The sequence below is a fragment of the Clytia hemisphaerica genome, unplaced genomic scaffold (genome assembly GCF_902728285.1).
Source record: "Clytia hemisphaerica strain Z4C2 unplaced genomic scaffold, Clytia hemisphaerica genome assembly, whole genome shotgun sequence".
Taxonomy (NCBI): Eukaryota; Metazoa; Cnidaria; class Hydrozoa; order Leptothecata; family Clytiidae; genus Clytia; species Clytia hemisphaerica.
In genome coordinates this window covers 275,832-293,684 of record NW_027103987.1, presented here as the reverse complement: position 1 = coordinate 293,684, position 17,853 = coordinate 275,832, and the positions used below count along the sequence as shown (strand labels likewise).

The 17,853-nt window shown below is 36.0% G+C and overlaps 2 protein-coding genes across 2 annotated transcripts in view; one reads left to right on the top strand and one right to left on the bottom strand.

The window, feature by feature from the left end:
• The window catches only part of LOC136811124 (uncharacterized), a 164,496-nt gene that overhangs the window by 77,210 nt on the left and 69,433 nt on the right, over nt 1-17,853 (bottom strand). The gene's annotated exons all lie outside the window — the stretch shown is intronic.
• Nucleotides 915-17,853, top strand: part of LOC136811106 (lysosomal-trafficking regulator-like) — a 62,722-nt gene continuing 45,783 nt past the window's right edge. The window contains exons 1-21 of the mRNA XM_067067706.1: nt 915-1,001; nt 1,294-1,373; nt 1,730-1,880; nt 2,425-2,488; nt 2,722-3,822; nt 4,053-4,212; nt 4,339-5,320; nt 5,503-5,691; nt 6,326-6,440; nt 6,780-7,024; nt 7,229-7,298; nt 7,510-7,619; nt 7,748-8,301; nt 8,536-8,680; nt 8,894-9,089; nt 9,389-9,557; nt 14,555-14,711; nt 15,683-15,934; nt 16,140-16,313; nt 17,150-17,443; nt 17,635-17,836. Of these exons, the coding sequence (XP_066923807.1) occupies nt 957-1,001; nt 1,294-1,373; nt 1,730-1,880; nt 2,425-2,488; nt 2,722-3,822; nt 4,053-4,212; nt 4,339-5,320; nt 5,503-5,691; nt 6,326-6,440; nt 6,780-7,024; nt 7,229-7,298; nt 7,510-7,619; nt 7,748-8,301; nt 8,536-8,680; nt 8,894-9,089; nt 9,389-9,557; nt 14,555-14,711; nt 15,683-15,934; nt 16,140-16,313; nt 17,150-17,443; nt 17,635-17,836 (5,455 nt within the window). The 5' untranslated portion in view covers nt 915-956. The remainder of the gene's footprint in view (nt 1,002-1,293; nt 1,374-1,729; nt 1,881-2,424; nt 2,489-2,721; nt 3,823-4,052; nt 4,213-4,338; nt 5,321-5,502; nt 5,692-6,325; nt 6,441-6,779; nt 7,025-7,228; nt 7,299-7,509; nt 7,620-7,747; nt 8,302-8,535; nt 8,681-8,893; nt 9,090-9,388; nt 9,558-14,554; nt 14,712-15,682; nt 15,935-16,139; nt 16,314-17,149; nt 17,444-17,634; nt 17,837-17,853) is intronic.

Here is a 17,853-nt window from a genome sequence, read left to right as displayed (position 1 = left end):
GCATGCTATCATGCTAAACAAACTTTTTTAAGAGTGTTATATAGCAACGAGATCGATGTAACAGCCCAGCTGGCACACAACATTGTTTCAACGTCCATCTAATGTTCATAACGTCTTTTTAACGTTATATGAACGTCGAAACAACGTTGTGTGCCAGCTGGGAGTTTAAATGAGTAAAGGTTTTTAAGAAGAAAGTTTCCTCTGTTATCTATTTGGTTCTTATGAAAAAAAGATGCGGCCAGGTGACAACGAAAAAAAATTTCACCCGGCCGGTGGACCGGAAACTTTATTTTTTTTAGGGTCGGCCTGAGGAAGATTTAGAAAAGAATATTTCTATTTCTATTTGGTTGAGTTGCAGGAGGCTTTGAGGCCTATTTTCGCAACTATAGACGCTTTTAATGAGCGCCCCGTCAGCACCTTGGACTGACTACCCAATTCCCCTCACATGGCATGGGTTGACCCGGGCGAAGGTTCATTCACTTGCCAAGTGAACCAGTGCGAGTGGGAATCAAATCTCAGTCGCCTGTGCGGCAACCAAGGTCAATGACCACTATGCCACAGCGCCTCTAATATAAGCTGGTATTATGTCAACATCCCTCATCTAAGTCTGATGCTCTTTTTTAGAGATAGGAATAACAGGAAGCTCGAATCACTGATTGAAAAAATATTTTTTTCTTCTCTGACCACTAAGCAAAGAAACAGTTTACATCAGCAATTCCAATTTTCCTTTTGTTCCCAATGCTAAAGAAGGGTGGTGGGATGAGACAAGGGGTGTTGATATTAGACCAATTTACAGACTGATATAACTTCTAAAACAGACTCCTTTTAATAGAAATTCAAAGGCACCTTTAGACTTGCAGTATTTAGGCCAACTAGATTTTAACATAATAATGAGACTTTTTATTGATCTTATATTTATTTCAAGATCATCAAAAACTTAAAAGTGATGAAAAAACATGGACAATATTTGGGAAAAGTATCAAAACTCTACAAATTTCAAGGTATTTTTTATATGCTGCAGTGCTGATGAGTCCTTTCTTTATTATCTCTAATGTCGGCGGCTCTTGGTTGATATTTTTCACATTATTTTGAAAGTGTGTTGTTTTAAATACTGCGAAAGTTTTAAATATATTTTTTAAGTACATTTTTAAATGCACTATTTTCAACTGCACTATTTTCAACTTTAACATTTTGAATTAAATTTATTGATGATTATTTACTATCTTTCTTCATCACAACAAAATCATAATTGTACCACAACTTTTTTGAATTCATTTATTTTCTTTATTTTAGGAAAAGGAAGGCTTTTGGCAGGAACTTGTCCCATTGCTCATTCAAAGCCAGTGTAGTGCTACAACTTCATTCATAGGAGGGTACACATATTCAATTTTCTTTTAATATTTGATTTTGAATTTCAAGCCATTATCATATAATCTGCTTTCATAATTGGCAGGTCCAATCATATATCCAACACTTTATCTTAATAATGGCTTCCCAGAATCTCTCTTTTTCCACATATTGTTTCCACACAAATCAATAAGTTCCTTCAAACATTTTACTTTGTTTTCTTACTGGTTGGTACCAAACGCTTTTCCTAATATTTTGACACCAGAACTGTGCTTGTATAACTGGATACAGCAATGTTGATAGGGGATTGTTAGTTGATAAAGAGGAAGATTTTCTTCCTTTCTATTTCTCTTTCTCTCTTATTGTATTTTGTTCTTTATAGTGTTGAAGTCATCAATACATTAGCTACCAAATTTTTGTCAGCTATTGATGAAGAATGTAGCAAATGTGAAGATTCTGATAACTTGGTTCTTTTTCTGTCAAGTGGATATGGCTGTCAACTTTTATTGGCACTAAATTTCTTTGCAAATCAGGTAATTTTTTCTATAAGACCTTGATTGTAAAGAGAGTCTAGTACCAAACTTTAAGCCAAAATGAATGGGAAAGCACTAAAACTGATGTTGTCTTCATAACTAATTCAACATGTCATATTCGAAAATAAACTACAAACAATCCACAGAGCTTACGCAAGTTTATTTGGGAGAGCCTTGCTGTATTGAACAGTTTACAATCTGTCATACACAGAAATGATCACTGGTTTCTCAAAACAAGCGTTGAAATGTCTTGATAAATGTCTCTGCATTATGGACACATTCCTACAAAAAACAGACAACATAAACTGAATCAAATACTTGATACAATTAAATTAATGTGTTGGGCCTATCAAGATTGCCATCTATACCACCAAAGGAAACGGTATTACATTGAATATTCTTTGTGTACCCCATAGATGTTCTTTGAAAAGCTCAACTTAACATTGCTTTGAACATCACAGAGCAAACCCATGTGACATTAATACAAATTTCCCTTCTCTCTATGGTACTATATAACCCAGAATATTTACATTTCATTTCATAGATAACAACATGCTGCAATGAGATTTGTAATTTGCTGATTTCAATTTTACCGCTTGTCATTCAAAGTAAGAGTATTTCAATTTTATTTCAAAATTGTGAATCGTAACTTCATAATAAAGAATACAAAACCGACCTAGAGTTGTCAGAGAATCTTGAAAGTCATTCCAGTATAAAATTTATTTGAATTACCTATTGAAAAAATAATGAACAACACGCAGAGAATCAATGTTATTCCATTATATACTTCAAAAATATTATAATGGTGACCTTACAATCTCTCAATCTTGTTCTTTTACAGATACAAAGGGAGAAGATGAGAAAAAGAGTTTTGATTTACTCACTTCCAAAAATGAAACAGTATCAAGTCGCCAACATTTCTTTGCCATCAGTAAAAGAGTATCTGGGTTTGTAAATGATTTAAAAAGTTCCTTAACAACTTCAGAAGAATCAGAATCATCAACAGAAATGTCACTAACACCAATTGATAGGAAGGACAAATTGCTTGATGATATCAAATCTATTGAATTGGATCGACAACAACTTTTCTTTCACCTTGTCTCTGCTCTTCTGGGTTTGATTCAAAACGAAGTCATGTCTAAAGAAGATGACAGTTTTATCCAGTTCATTGACAAGTGTTTCACTTATTTGACATCCAATCATAACATTCAGATTTTGTTACATCACAAATATGGAATTTGTAACATCATTTTCTCCTTGTTGTATGAAGTATCCAGTCACAAAGATGGAATTTCAAAAATCTTATCAACATCCTTTTACAGCAATTATCAGAAGTTGATACAAGGCTATCTGCAGAAGAAATCCCAACAAAGTCTTGTTTTGGGTATCGATACTATGAAGCATGCCATTACATGTTTATCACAGGCTGTTTTAACCTCGCCACCAAATCACAATAATGAAACGTTGAAATTACTCAACAAATTTTCACAACTTGGCTTCTTCGACATGATGCTTACAATAATGAATTATTTAGATTCTACAGAGCTAGAAAGTCAATTCATAAAGGAAATCCTGCAGAAATTGGATATCATGTACAAGTCTCTTGTTAAAATATCAAAACTTTTGAAAAATTCAAAGGGGTTTTGTAATGGATTAACATCTAAAAGTATTTCCCAACGGCTTTATGGGACACGAGAAGTGAAACATAATCGTAAACAATTTAGTAGTGATGAAGAAGCTCAACCAAAAACAGGGATGAAGAGATTACCAGATTCGGATCAAACTGATAGTGGAGAGAATGAGGAATCAGCAGAAAATGTTTCTGATTTTGATAATTTCCTTTTTGATGGCACAACTGATTCGGAAATGGACAACAAAAGCAATAAAGAAAAGCAAGTCTCAAAACAGAAACAACTTGAAATGCCTACTGCTTTGAAGAAAGGTGAGCTTCCCATGAAGTCATCATAAGAGCCTTGTTACTACTAGAATCATAAATTCTCCTTCAAAATTACCTGATGTTGCTCAATTTAATCATTGAACTTTAGTCCTGATAAACTAACTATTGTTAAGAAAATGCTACCTAGTTGACACATGGAAATCAGTAGCTGATATGATACCGTGTCATTAACAAAGACTTAGATATTATTCTAATCCTCCTCTTCTTATCCCTAGATACATGTTTTGTTTCGACATGTCTTCGCTCATTCTCTGGAACGTTCACTTCATTGAAAAGGAGACAACCACTGCAGCTTCTCTTGTTGCAATCAATGGGACAAATTGGTCTTTGCAAGTGCATGGACTTGGATTCATTTGTGGTCCCTATTGTGTCAATGTAAGTTTTGATTCTGAAGTAGCATACCTAAATATCTAAGAATTGTAGCTGATGCAGACTGATTAGAAGGTTGCACAATAACTTGAATGATATTTGATATTTGATTACAATTTCTTTTTTCTTCAGAATAACAACCTGTGACAATGAAGTTGCTGACAAGACATTATCTTTGGTCAATTTTCTCCTTTCTTCTAATTGGGATAACCTTCATGTCAAGAGCCAACCCAAAAGAAAAACCTCTTCACGTGTTCGCTCCAAATCAAGATCATTAAGTTCAAGTAGTAGTGTACCAATGTCAGATGATAAAGTTGATTTTGAAGTCCCAGCCAATCTACATTTCAAGTTTTTAGAAAAGTTTAAGAATTATCTTGTGACAGAATCCAACTCATTCAAGGTTCTTCTTCTCAAGCACTTGAAAGGAATGACTGTAAAAATGCCATTGAATATGCAGCGTGAACTTTTTGCCACCATATTGTTGCAAAACTTTCGACGACATTTCCCACTTGGTAAACTAGACAACATTGACGTACCCTTTACAATTGCTGAAGATGTCAACCTGATCAAAAATTATTTAGACCTGATCTTCATCTGCTTAACAAACAACAGTAGTTTGGCAATATTGTTTTCTAAATTTGAGGGGATTGAGATTTTGAAGAAACTATCAATCGGTGATTGTGCAGAGCTATCTATGATATCAACTTACATTGTGGATTTCCTGTGCTGGTTGAAAGTACCAAGTCAAGAGAAATCAAAGCTGTTGAAGAAAACCAATGACGAAAAGTTGAAAAGCTCTTACCAGGAGATTTCCCATAAAGCAATCAGTGCAGTTTTCCAAGTAGCTCATAAACAAACTGATCAAATTTTGATCGATTTCAATCTATCCAAGCTTAACATATACAAGAATTTCATGGAGATTTCTACCAATGTGTTGGATCTTTTCTACGAAGACAGCCAGACACTTCAACACTTGCTTGATTCCACCATTTTGATCAAGTTCAACAAGATCTTTGTGTTTATCATTGAATGTTTATCACATGGAGATGATGTAGCATGGACACAATATTTACACTGGTTGAAAGTCTTGCTACCTCTTCAATTGGTTAAAAAGGTAAATAGCTTTTTAATTTCTAATGATGCACTTGCCTTTCAGTTAAATCAATTTCAATGAATTCAAATTCTTATCTGGTAGGTGCTTAGTAAGACTTCCAAAATATTTGAAAACACATTTCAGTGTAAAATCTCAGCGGTCTCAATTATACCTTGTTTAGATATTTTTTGTTTACTTTGCAGGATTTCAACTTCAAAGATGACATTATGTACAACTTGAACGCTGCATTCTTTGAGAACGGTAGTGTCTTCAAGTCGTTTGATGTTTGTGAGAAGGTCTTCATGATGTTGCTCAACACCTCTGTGGCATCAACACATATCGTGCCAACTTGGGATACCATCGAAAAAGAGGAAATTAATATTGACCCGAAGGTGAATCACCTATATCTATCCTTCTAATGAAAAACTTGTTTAACTACTTTAATGGGATAAACTTTCGCGGGGATTAAATTTCGCGGATTTCGCGGATTTGTGTCTCATCCGCGAAAATCCGCGAAATTAAGTCCCAATGGAAATTTGGAAGGGCCTCATCCGCGAAATATTTCTAAACAAAACTCAAAATATGTCAAACAAATACAATTTGAATGTTTACTGGCATCAAAGAAGCGCTCATAATGCGTATTTCAACAACCAAAATGCATGATTTGACAGTAAAAGTCACAAAATCGTGAAAATATTGCCACCCATTAGTGCCACCCACGAAATTAAATCCAGGATAAAAAATAGGACCAACCGCGAAATTTAATCCCCGCGAAAGTTTATCCCATTAAAGTAATGTAAGAAGGGCTTTTCCCGAAATAAGTGTACCTGGTGTGTTGGCGATATCAATTTATGGGCAATTATGAAATTTGAAAGGTTTAGTATTGAACCTTGACTCGTTCTTACAAACCTTTTTTTTGATCAATCGCGAAGAACTGTTAAGTTAAAACTTGATAATGCTGACATAAAGGTTTATTATTATCTGCTTTGTAATGACTTGCTGAAAAGTTGATGTTATTTAATTTAGATGCCATCATCAGATTCTTTGATCCTGGAAGACACTTTCCAAAATACATCAAACACGTTTGAAGAACAAGGTTACGAGGCTGACCAGGACTCTGATGATTCCACAGAAAACCAAGGTAGGGCGAAATGGAGGATGTATTAGTTATTTTTATGAAAACTCGGTTTTGTTCCTGGTTTCAGAGAATATGAATAATTACAGCGATTTTACGGCTATTATGTGAAACTGTATGGTTTTAAAACGCTATAGAGGCTTGTCTTTACACCTCACGGACTTCTTCTGAACATAATACAAAACATGAATTCCGTCTCTCAGGTCCTTGATATGTAACTTTGATCCATCTGATTTGTTTTTTTTATCGAACAAGTGTTGCTACTTCTATTTCGGAAAATTCGGTTTCTTCAACGTTTCTTGCACAGAGAACTTGTTGTATGTTTAATTCTTTTTCCCCTTCCAGGTTCTCAACAGTCAGCTCCTCTCATTGTCATGGAGAAAGCAAACACTTCAGTTGTAGGCAAAACAATGCAAACATTTCACAAGATTAAACATCCTTGGTTGATATTGGTGTTGTTGTCTGAGCTTTATAATCACATCAAAGAGGAGAAATGTGTGGAATTCATGAGAGTTGTGAAGTTGTTTTTGAAGAAGGTCTTTGAGAATCAATTGTTGAATGTCACCAATAATTCGACACTTCGACAAGAGGTGAATTATTGTTTTTTCTATTTATAAGATATCTTTTATACCGAATTGGTGGGAACGGAAAGTGCTTTGTAGTTATCATTATCCATCGATCAAAACCTAAATCCTCCATTAGTTTGTTGATTAAATATCATTCGATCTATCGTATATGTACCATGTATATTTACCTTAACTATTATTGAATCTTGTCCTTTCTTTTCATTGCAGGGCCTGCTTTCAATTCTTCTGGACTTTTACGGAGTTATTTTTTCACAACCTGATAACAACGAAACTGTTGGTATGCACTTCTCTTCTACTAAGATGAATTTTTCCCATGTAAAACCAGCAGTCACTTTCGCCATACCTTATTTTGATTTATACTCCGTTTCGAAAAGCACTAAATTTTTAAAACATGTGTTTTGACAGGTTTTGAACAGATTATTGTGAAATATCCGACGAGTTTAAATGTGCAACTTGTGCAACTTTATATTCTTTATTTTCTTCATCAGAAATTCAAGACTTACTTGGCAAAATGATCGTCCATCTTTCAATAAACTCCATTGGCCCAACAGATTTGAAGAAACTATTTTCTCTTTTCAAGCTCGAAGACATGAACAAGGTAAAAGTTGTTTTCCAATCCAATAATGTATGGCTTTCAGACAACTTTTGGTTCTCTAAAGCCACCTGATATTGACACAGAAGAATGAGTGACGGTGCGCACAATGTAATGAATCATTTCTGTTTCAGGTGCAATTGTCGAAGATAGTTTTAGAGATAGCCAAGGAAGCGAAGAAGAAGGACGGACCGCAATATCATCTTTCATTTCCTGCCCCTCTCCTTAAAGACAGCCAAAGTGGCACCCAAAGCAAGCTTCTTCATCGAACGCAAACCTTCATGATCCCTAAACAGGAACCAGCTTTCCGCCAATCCCAACTGCGAAGTCACAGTCTGTCCAGTATGTACGAAGTACGTGGTGATACGTTGAAACCCATCAGTTACAGCAATCAACCTTCGAGTTGGGAATCTTCAGCTATTCATCTACCACTGGCAAGCCATTTCGATTGGCCTGACAAAGAGTTTAGCATCTGTCTTTGGTACATGCTTGAGGACAACGCGATTAAAACCTTGCACAAGGAGACATCTTTTGGTGAGAAGGCACGCCATAACAGCATCAAACTGATTTCTCAGCAGTCACATGAATCTTATGGTTGTGAGGAGCTGTATCATTTGGTGTCGTTTGGTGCTCAGCACGCTATGTTTGAAGTGTGGATCGGTGCAAGAACTGGATATTTTCAATTCAGGTCTGTCATCGCAAAAATTCATTGTTTAATGACATGCGAAAAGTGGGCTATGCAAAAAGTTATCCAAAAAACCTTCGAAAATTGTTTTAAGAATCGAATTTCAGGCGCTAATGGAAATTAATATTCTGATTTTCACTTATTTGAAGTTTACACTGGTTTGAAATTTACTTTGTTATTGATTGAATCTTCTTCCAGCTGTACGAGTGTAATATATTTTATTCCTTTGTATTCTAGATGGATAACATCGTGTTACGGCACACCAAGTGATGAACAATTAATGACGTTCGACCAGGCTTTTGTACAACACCATTCACAAAAGAACAAATGGAATCAACTAATTCTCTCCTTAGTCCTCCCGTCTGAACCACATACTGCCGAGGTATGTCAATCTTTGAAAAAGCATAGGAGCTGCACATGTCTATCTGTAAATTCTTCTCAGTTTTTTGTGTTTTGAAGAGAGAAAACTCCCAAAATATGGCCTCAAGATATGTTTTTAAAGTGTTTTATGTAGAAAGAATAACAACACAATCAGTCGTCTGGCTGATCGGGGGAGATATTTCTAAGTTATTTTTATTCTCTTTTTTCCCTACAGATTGTTTCCTTTTTGAATGGTATTCAAATATCATCAGTACAAATGAAATATCCCAGCAAGTTTGTGCAAAGTCAAACCAAACTTTCACTTCTGGTGGGACATGGCATCAAAGACGATGAGAATGTCAGTAGTAATCCCTCCTTGAAAGACAAATCCAATAATACTCTCAAAACTGGTTTCATTATGGTCTTTCAAGGTAAACTGTTTATTCATAAAATATTTCTGCTGTTCAAATGATTAGCTCAGTCCATTTTATTCCCCGCCTGAAAGTTACTTTTTTGGAAAAAACGAAGACTATAAAAATTAACAGAGCATTGTATGTAGCAAAAGGCTAAGGACATGTTGGATTTTATTATTTAATTCTATTCTTGACTGAAGTTTGGTTTCACTCCAAGAGTTCAACATCACAGATAACGGATTAAAGTTATAGGAAAAGGCAAAGTTTTTTTAACAGAACAAATAATGAACTGCGCCTGATGGTACTCTTCATTTCAGGTAAAGACTCGTTCATGAATAAGACTGGACACCACGCTGCTACCACAAAGAAGTTGAACAATAAACCACTGATCGATCAAATGAAAGCTGTTTACCTTTACCAACTCGGTTCAAACAGCACCACCATCAACACTGAATATCAAGAATATTTCTCCAATCAAACTGCTAGGTACATAAGTGTTTTCATTTTGGATGTGACTACCAGAAGGTGTGGGAGGGTCAACTTGGAAGGATGGTAGGTAATCCCAATAACGTGGACGGAATTTGCTCTACCCAGGGACAGTTTCCTCTTCTAGGATAAGATAATCATAGTCCTTCACAAGACATTGTTGACCCTTTGTTATCGGCATAAGAGCACCATAATTTGTCCGACGCCTTATTAAAACAAGTTCGGCAGAACGGATGCTCGCGAGGGTGCTTATTCACGCAAGAACGTCACCAACCCGGCTATAGTACCTCCCCACAATTCTGTAGTGTCCCTCCCCAGCGGACGATATTTTTGGGGGGCGCCAAATGCAAAAGACGCAAAAAGACGCCCCTTTTTACTAATTTCAGCTTTTTTACACCTTTTATACACCTGGCAGTTTTCGGCCAAAAAGAGAGAAAGTACCCAAAATTTTCGTGATCACTTCGCTCGCGTAATTTTTACAAAAACATTTACTTTTAATAGGGGACGCCAAAATCAACATTTTTAAAAATTTCCTCCCCAGTTTGCCCGAATTTTGGTCGACCCACCACGCTACTGCATATAGGTGCAAATTGCTTAAAATGTTAAGAATGCTCTTTTCGAGTGGGGTCGGATTTCATGAATTTTAGACTTATTTTATACGAGTTTTGAGCGAGTATTTTGATTCCAGCATACACTCTTTGACGTGAAGCATCAAAGTACCAAAGGCCTAATCATAATATTGCAACATCGTGGTTAACTGTTTCTTGAGATAGGACTGTTCTATGAAATGATATCATAGAAAAAGCATTTTGTGATTTTTGAAGTGTTATTAGCTGGAATTGGACATTGCACTCTTTCCCGAAGGATAAAGGAGGAGCTTTAAACTGCTTTGGAGAACCATAATAGACTATCTATTTTCACAAATAGTTTCAAACTCCGCCTGTGATAGAAGATAGAGGATGGCCCTCCTATTTCTTTGTGGCTATACCATAAACTTAGTCGATCACGAACTTGCGAACTGTAGCTTAATGCTCTACTTTAGTAGGTGCAAGCAATGGGTATTTTGAATTCAAGTGAGAATTGATCAAACAAAAAAAAATTATTTCATGGGCTTTGTCGTTGATATATTGATTGAAAATGAATAAAAAAGTATTTTTAGATTACAGAATATTTTAGTTATTATCATATAACTAGTGATTAATTATAAAAATTAAATTATATGTGAGAAAATTCAATCTAATCTTTCGGTTAGGTTGTTCTTTTGAGCTGTGTCATTTAATGATCTTGCAGTTATCAAGAAAGACTTGCTAGTCTAAAAGTAACATCATTGTAAGAAACATTGATGCAGTTAAGGATCGTCACCTCTTGTTGCACAAAATTTATCAAAATTTAGGAATTCCACTTCAAAGGTTGGTTGTACGTCTTGGAATTGTAGAATGGATACATCATTCGATAGTTGGTTAATAGCGAGTTTAGGCTTGTAGTAGCTTACTCTTGTAGAACGAACTGCAAACGGTTCCCCCGGTTCTGAATATACATCATAAAGATATATTTTAAATTGAAAAGACCTATGTATCATTTGAATGTAGATCTTTTCAGAGGTTTTCAGTAACTGGATATGGTGAATATGCTCTGTAGGTAGTGGTTTGGGCTTGAATTCCCTCATTGCAACCAGCCCTTCTGGTGAAGCTTTCATGATTTTGATTGTTAAATCAAAGGAGACCGTGACGAAAGTTGTAGCATCAAGTTGGCTGACAAACTTGAAATCTTTGTAAAGCTCGCCCAACTGAGACGTAAACGCCAATTTGCCTGACCCGTTAAAACATGTGAGATGATATTTTTTATCAATCAATGGGTATCCTGCTTTAACTTCTTTAAACAGCATGAAAATCTTTTCCATGTTTTCGTCCCCTTGGTACACAGATATCCAGTCATTTCCACAGATATCACTAAATACTTTAGAGTATTCACTGTGCTCGATTTTAATCCTTTTGAAATGAGCTACTTGTTCCTCGTCATATCGCAAACAGTCGATGCTCCATTTGTCATCCTTTTCTTCGCAGCAACTGACAATAAGAAATCTCTTCTCCATGTCTTCATCAATTCGAAACCTCTTTACAGGGCTTTCAAAACTGAAGCTTGCACAATTATATTCAGCCGCATTCATTTGTATTTTTATTGGCTCGCTTGAAGTGCCAATTAGACTTCTCAAGCAACTACTGAAAATTGTCACCCGTTTTTTATCTTCAGACTGTTGAACATAAAACCAACGCAAGAGTGAAGGGTTGTACAGCTTTGAGTTTGGTTTATCAAGAAACTTCTTAGGTTTTTCTTCGAATTCGAATTGTTGGGTTTGGAGCTTGTCACCTTGATAAGAAAACACGTATACAATGTTCCTTCCGTCAGGGTGACTGTAGCTCCGTGTTGGACGAATGAAAGCGGAATAAAAGTTTCCTGTATTGTCAAAACCGGTTGGTGAGCTGTAGAATAGTGAAAACTCATTGTCACTATCCTCGCCCCAGTTCTCCTCACTGATTCTGAATTCGTACTTTGAATACCCATCTTTGGACAAAGGAAGAAAGGTTTGAATTGACTCTACATCCCCTGCTGTTCCTGTTGGATTCATCTCTGCTTCATCTGCATTCGTTACAAGTTGTGTGATGTGTGTTGAACATTTGTCACAAGTGAACCTTTTTGTGTGTTTTGAAACTAAAACTTTTCACTCAAGATGCTCACACTCGGCCGTAGAGAAGACGTTTTTTCATTAAAAGTGTTGATATATTTATTTGGATCGAAAGCGAGGGAGAGTTTTTTAGCATCAGGTTACAAAGTGGAAGAAAAGTGAAAGTACTTCAGATAGACCTGACTATAATGGCTTATGACCTAACCTGACTTTTAGACTTTTTATAAAATCAGTTTGCGAAACAAGTAAAGCTCTCTATCATTTGTGATGTATGATTTCATTTCGAAACCCCCTCCCAACTTTACGGGTGCAGAGCATGCCAAAGAAAGTTATTATAGGCGCGAATTTTATCCCCCATGTGCAATGCATAGTTTGAACATCCGTCAAATATCAAACGTTCATCATCGATTCCCACAACACCAAACTTGCCATTTCGATATTGCAAGGGACTAACTCAAGAAAACTTATCTTTCGCAAATTTTGGCGAGTTTTTAAGTTCTCGTAAATAATGTTTTTTTTATGATTTCCAGAATAACTTCTAATTTTGGTCTAAAATTCTCGTTTTTAGGCAAAAAAGAAATTTTTTTATCCTGTCATTCCCCAAAATATTTTATCGCCGATTTAATTTTTCTACAGTTTTTGCTCCTCGCCAAAAGTAGTTTCTTTAACCCTTCGAACATCTCCTATTTTCAACCTGTTTTAACATTTTCCTATAAATTAACCTGTGTTCGTCCGTTCGTCCGTTCGTTAGTCTGTTACCAACTTTTCTCAGGATTGAATCATAGGAATCTTTTGATTTTGGTACAAAGGTGCAAAATGGTAGTGGCCAAAATGTGATGGAGCCCGATTTTCGAAAAAAAAGATTTTTGGGCAAATTTGGGCCAAAAAACGGCTAAAAAACGGGTTTTTCTGATTTTTTTGCATTGAGGTAGGCTAACATCATTGGTAAAAGATGCAGATTTTTGCAAAAAAATTTCTGTTGGCTAAAAAAAACGCATGGCATGTTTATCTATAAGAATCACTATTAATAAGCATACACCAATGTTCTCAGTCAAATTACTCAAATTTTTTATGAGATGAGATTCTTGCTCATGAGGGCTTACTTTTGAAGAATATGTGTGTTTAGACTGAAATTTTGGTTGCTTGGCGTGTTTTTATAGAAAAACTGGCTAACTTCAATGTTTTTTTATAAGCGCATTATCAATTAAGCACATTTTCTCGAGATTGGCTCTTTCATTCTTTATGATTTTTTGCACAAAGATGCATAACTATAAACCCTCGAATGTGACGGAGCCCGATTTTCGAAAGAAAATGTTTTTGGGCAAATTTGGACCAAAAAACGGCTAAGAAAACAGGTTTTTTGGACTTTGTGAAAAGTTGGATCATTAATTTTATTAAGTTTATCTATAAGAATCACTATTAATAAGCATACATCAACGTTCTTAGTCAAATTATTCAATTTTTTTTTTTTTATAAGATGTTTCTTTTGCTCATGAGGGTTTACTTTTGAAGAATATGTGTGTTTAGACATGAAATTTTGGTCGGCCAAATTTGATATTTTTCTATAAGCACATTAACAATTACTTAGGTATTAGCTTTTCTCGAGATTGGTCCTTCCATTCTTTATGATTTTTTGCATGAAAGTAGGTAAAAGATGGCTCAAGCAGATTTTTGTAAAAAAGAATTTTTTAACTCAAAAAACGCATCTTTATCTATAAGAATCACTATTAATAAGCAAGCATACATCAATGTTCCTAGCCAAATTACTCAATTCTTTGATGAGATAGATGTTTTTTTTCCTCGCGAAGTCTTGAATAAGAAAGAATATTTCCACGAGCATGAAGTTTTTGTTTCTAGACTTTTTTTTTTAATAAGAAACAAATGACTGATTTTAATAGATCGTCACTATTTGTGCTCTGAATGATTGTTTAATGGTCACGTCACGTAGATATCAATTATAAATGTGTTAAATGCATAACCAGGTAGATCAATAAAAGTATCACTTGTTACTAGGGGAAGCATCTTGGGGGGGGGGGCTTAAAATCTCAAGATTGACAAGTGCTATGACCTTGAAATTTTGACGTCATCAGGTGGTCATCAATGATGCCAAAATTTTCACAAAAGATTCATATTTGGTGCACGCACGTGCAAAATTTCAAATCGATTGGATGAATATTTCAAAAGTTATTTTAAAAATTCGTTTTTTTTCGGGGGGGGGGGGAGGAGATGCTGGTTAAGGTATTTTCCACGTATTTACAATCAAAAGACGTTGTTCGCCGAACAAAACTTTTCACTAAACTCCCTTCTCCTTTAGCCACATGGACTCATCGTTGGACTGGGACAGCATCGTGTTCAAAGAGCTCTCCTTTTGCATGGGAATCATTAATGAACAATTGGTGGCTGATAAGTTTCCAATGCAACTACTTGAAAGTCCAATGGAAGTTCTCGGAGACATCAAAACCAAACTACAGGTAGAGACAGATATTGTCTTTTTTGGATGGCTACAGATGTGCAGATGTTTAATGTTGTCAATATGATAATTAGGTTATGCTGAAATGGATGGATATTCAATTCTCTGGATTTTAAGGGCATTTTAGCCACACGTTTACATTCAAATATTCACACAGGGGGGGGGGTCCATGTACAAAACAGCGGCATGTATCAGTACTTTGTAGCAAATTTCGATTTTAAACACCCACCCACCCCTATAGTACAAAATGTACAAAATACTATCCAGCAAACTCCCAAAAACACCCCAACACCCCTTATATTTTACAATATACTATCCAGTACTATCCAGCAAACTCCCAAATACACCCTGACACCCCCTGCATAATACAATATACTATCCAGCAAACTCCCAAAAACACCCCAACACCCCTTATATTTTACAATATACTATCCAGTACTATCCAGCAAACTCCCAAATACACCCTGACACCCCCTGTATAATACAATATACTATCAAGCAAACTGCCAAATATACCCCAACACCCCCTTACATAGTACAATATACTATCCAGAAAACTACCAAATATACCCCTACACCCCTTGAAACTTTTATTCTTCCCATACAAAAATTTTCAAAAGATTTTCTCGAAAATTCACAAAAACAATTGAGAATTTAAAAAAATTTTCGACAAAAATCTAAAATAAATCACAATTTGATTTGATTTTGGCTTTTTAGTACACAAATACTAAGCAGAAAATCCGAAATTTGACCCTGACACCCCCTGTATAGTACACGTATACTAAACAGCAAATCAGAAATTTAACCCTGACACCCCCATGTATAGTACACAAGTACTAAACAGCAAAATCTTTTTGAAAACACCCACCCACCCCATGATACATGCCGCTTTTTTGTACATGGACCCCCCCTGATTCACAGTTTGTCAGAATCCATAACCCTATGTTTCTAATTTACAAACTCTTTTTCCAGTCATCGCTGATGTTGACATACAACCCACGAAATATCAAAGAGTTTTCCCAATACACACCACAACTGAAGACATCTGGTAACATTCAACACACCATCCTCAGTGAACTCAATCCCAGTGAAGTGTTGACCAAAGAAGGAACAGTGTTACCCACCACTCTCTTCTGTAACATTGCAACACAAGAAGTCGAATCGTTCAAGAACACGATACACACATGTGGTGGAATGTCCATTTTACTGTATCTCCATGCCATGGTAAAGTCTACTCTTTTTTATGTTTTTTTTTTCATCTCGCTCGTGCAAAGTTACATAAAAAATGTTCTGGTTTGTTTCCAGCTTAAGCATTGATCTTACGGAATAACGCTGTCTCCTATTAAACCGTATCGTTTTACAAATCAATCAGGAAAAAATTAACGCTAATGAATAGATGATCTAACTTTCATTTGGTTCCTTTTGGCAGGTGTCAGAACAGCAATACTCGGAAGAAGCTCAATGCTCCATTTTGAAGACCATCTTTTCAGTACAAGAGACGTGTCCATACTTATTACGTGAAATGAATGATATGGCAGGCTACATTCTCATCAAGCGAGCCATTGAACAATCACCCTGTGATCTCAACGCATCTTTGATGAAGGTATGACTCCTTCACTCTCGTAATGGGAAAAAGTAATTACTAGATCTCACCCTAACCAAAGGCAGACCTAGCGGGGGCGCTAGAAATAAGTACACAGATATTGTAGGTTTACGGAAGAATTATTTTTTGGTTGTAGATCGCCTTACTTTAATTTTGATTTGTAAAACTTTAAAATCGATTTAGTCAATCAAATGTTAAGTTTAAAAAATTTTAACCTACTTTTGGGTACCTATTAAGCGTCCCTCTCCGCTAATCAATTTTTCGAAAATCTTCAAACCGGGACATTCTTATTCAGACCTCCGCTTATTCCAACCCCCCCCGTCTATTAGGTACCCGAGAGTACCCTGATGTACACTAGTGTCTGGCGCACCCGGTATATTCTCGTTTATGTCTACTCCTTAGGTTAGTTAGTCTGAAATATTTCGAATAAGAGAGTTTTAGTCGGCACACGGTAATGTTTTGAAACTTGACTTTAAATGTGCAGACGCTACTTTTCCGTATTGCTCCGGTATGGTTTTTGTTGCCGATGGAAGCTTTTTCGTTGGTATGGTAATAGTTGTGGATAGGAAGTGTTCATATTGATTTTGGAACGTTTCGGAGCAAGAAATCGGAGCAGTTCCGTTTCGATGAAAATAGTGGAGCGAAACCGTATATTTGTAACGTCTTCTTTTTTGAGCTTTCGAATTTTGACAATCACACTGCGTTTCGGAGGGTTTCCCAAACGTCTGAAGCTTTAGTCTAGAGTCTAAAGTTTTTTTAAGAATTTTCTTTTTTTTAAATTGGTATTTAAATTAGAGATAAATTTGAATTATTAAATAATTTTATCTCTTTCATAGACGTTGTTAGAAGCGACATGCGATGGTGATCTTTTCTTACCGTCTGATGACGAAGATGATTTGGAGAGTGCAATCACCATCAACCAAAACACCAGAGCTGTCGTCAAGAACGTCTGTATCCTTCAAATGCTCCTCAAGGACTGGACGCTCATCAGGAAGGCTGATTTCGAAGTACAAGAAATTTTATGGCAAGGGTTGGAAACACTCGTCCGACCCACTCATCCACACTTCAAGTTTAATGTTGCACAGTTTCAGCGTGCTCGTGTGGTGGAGAATCTGTTGATTGGTTGTCAGGTTGTTTTTTTTTGACAGAATTTGAACGAAAATTTCTTTCAGCTATTTGAAACAAAAGATATTAAACAGTTATCCAACAACTCTTCACCACTTTCAAAAGATAAGCGCACTTGGTTTTCATCGGGAAATGGCTTCCGAGCCCAACGATTCCTGTTGCACTGAATGTAATTCTTCTTTTTCTTTTTCACCAGGAGGTGCAACAGGAGAAATATTTCCAATTACCACAATCGATCTGCAAACTGTTCATTGGTGTCATCACCAACCTTCTCGGTCAACCAGTGGACTTGCCGGTATTGAAAGCTGTCTGCTCCTTCCTAATTGCTATCCATCCAACACTTGACACGTTGACATTGCACTCTGCCAGCAATTTCTATCTCATCGCAAAGGCTACGGGTAAATTAATTATAATA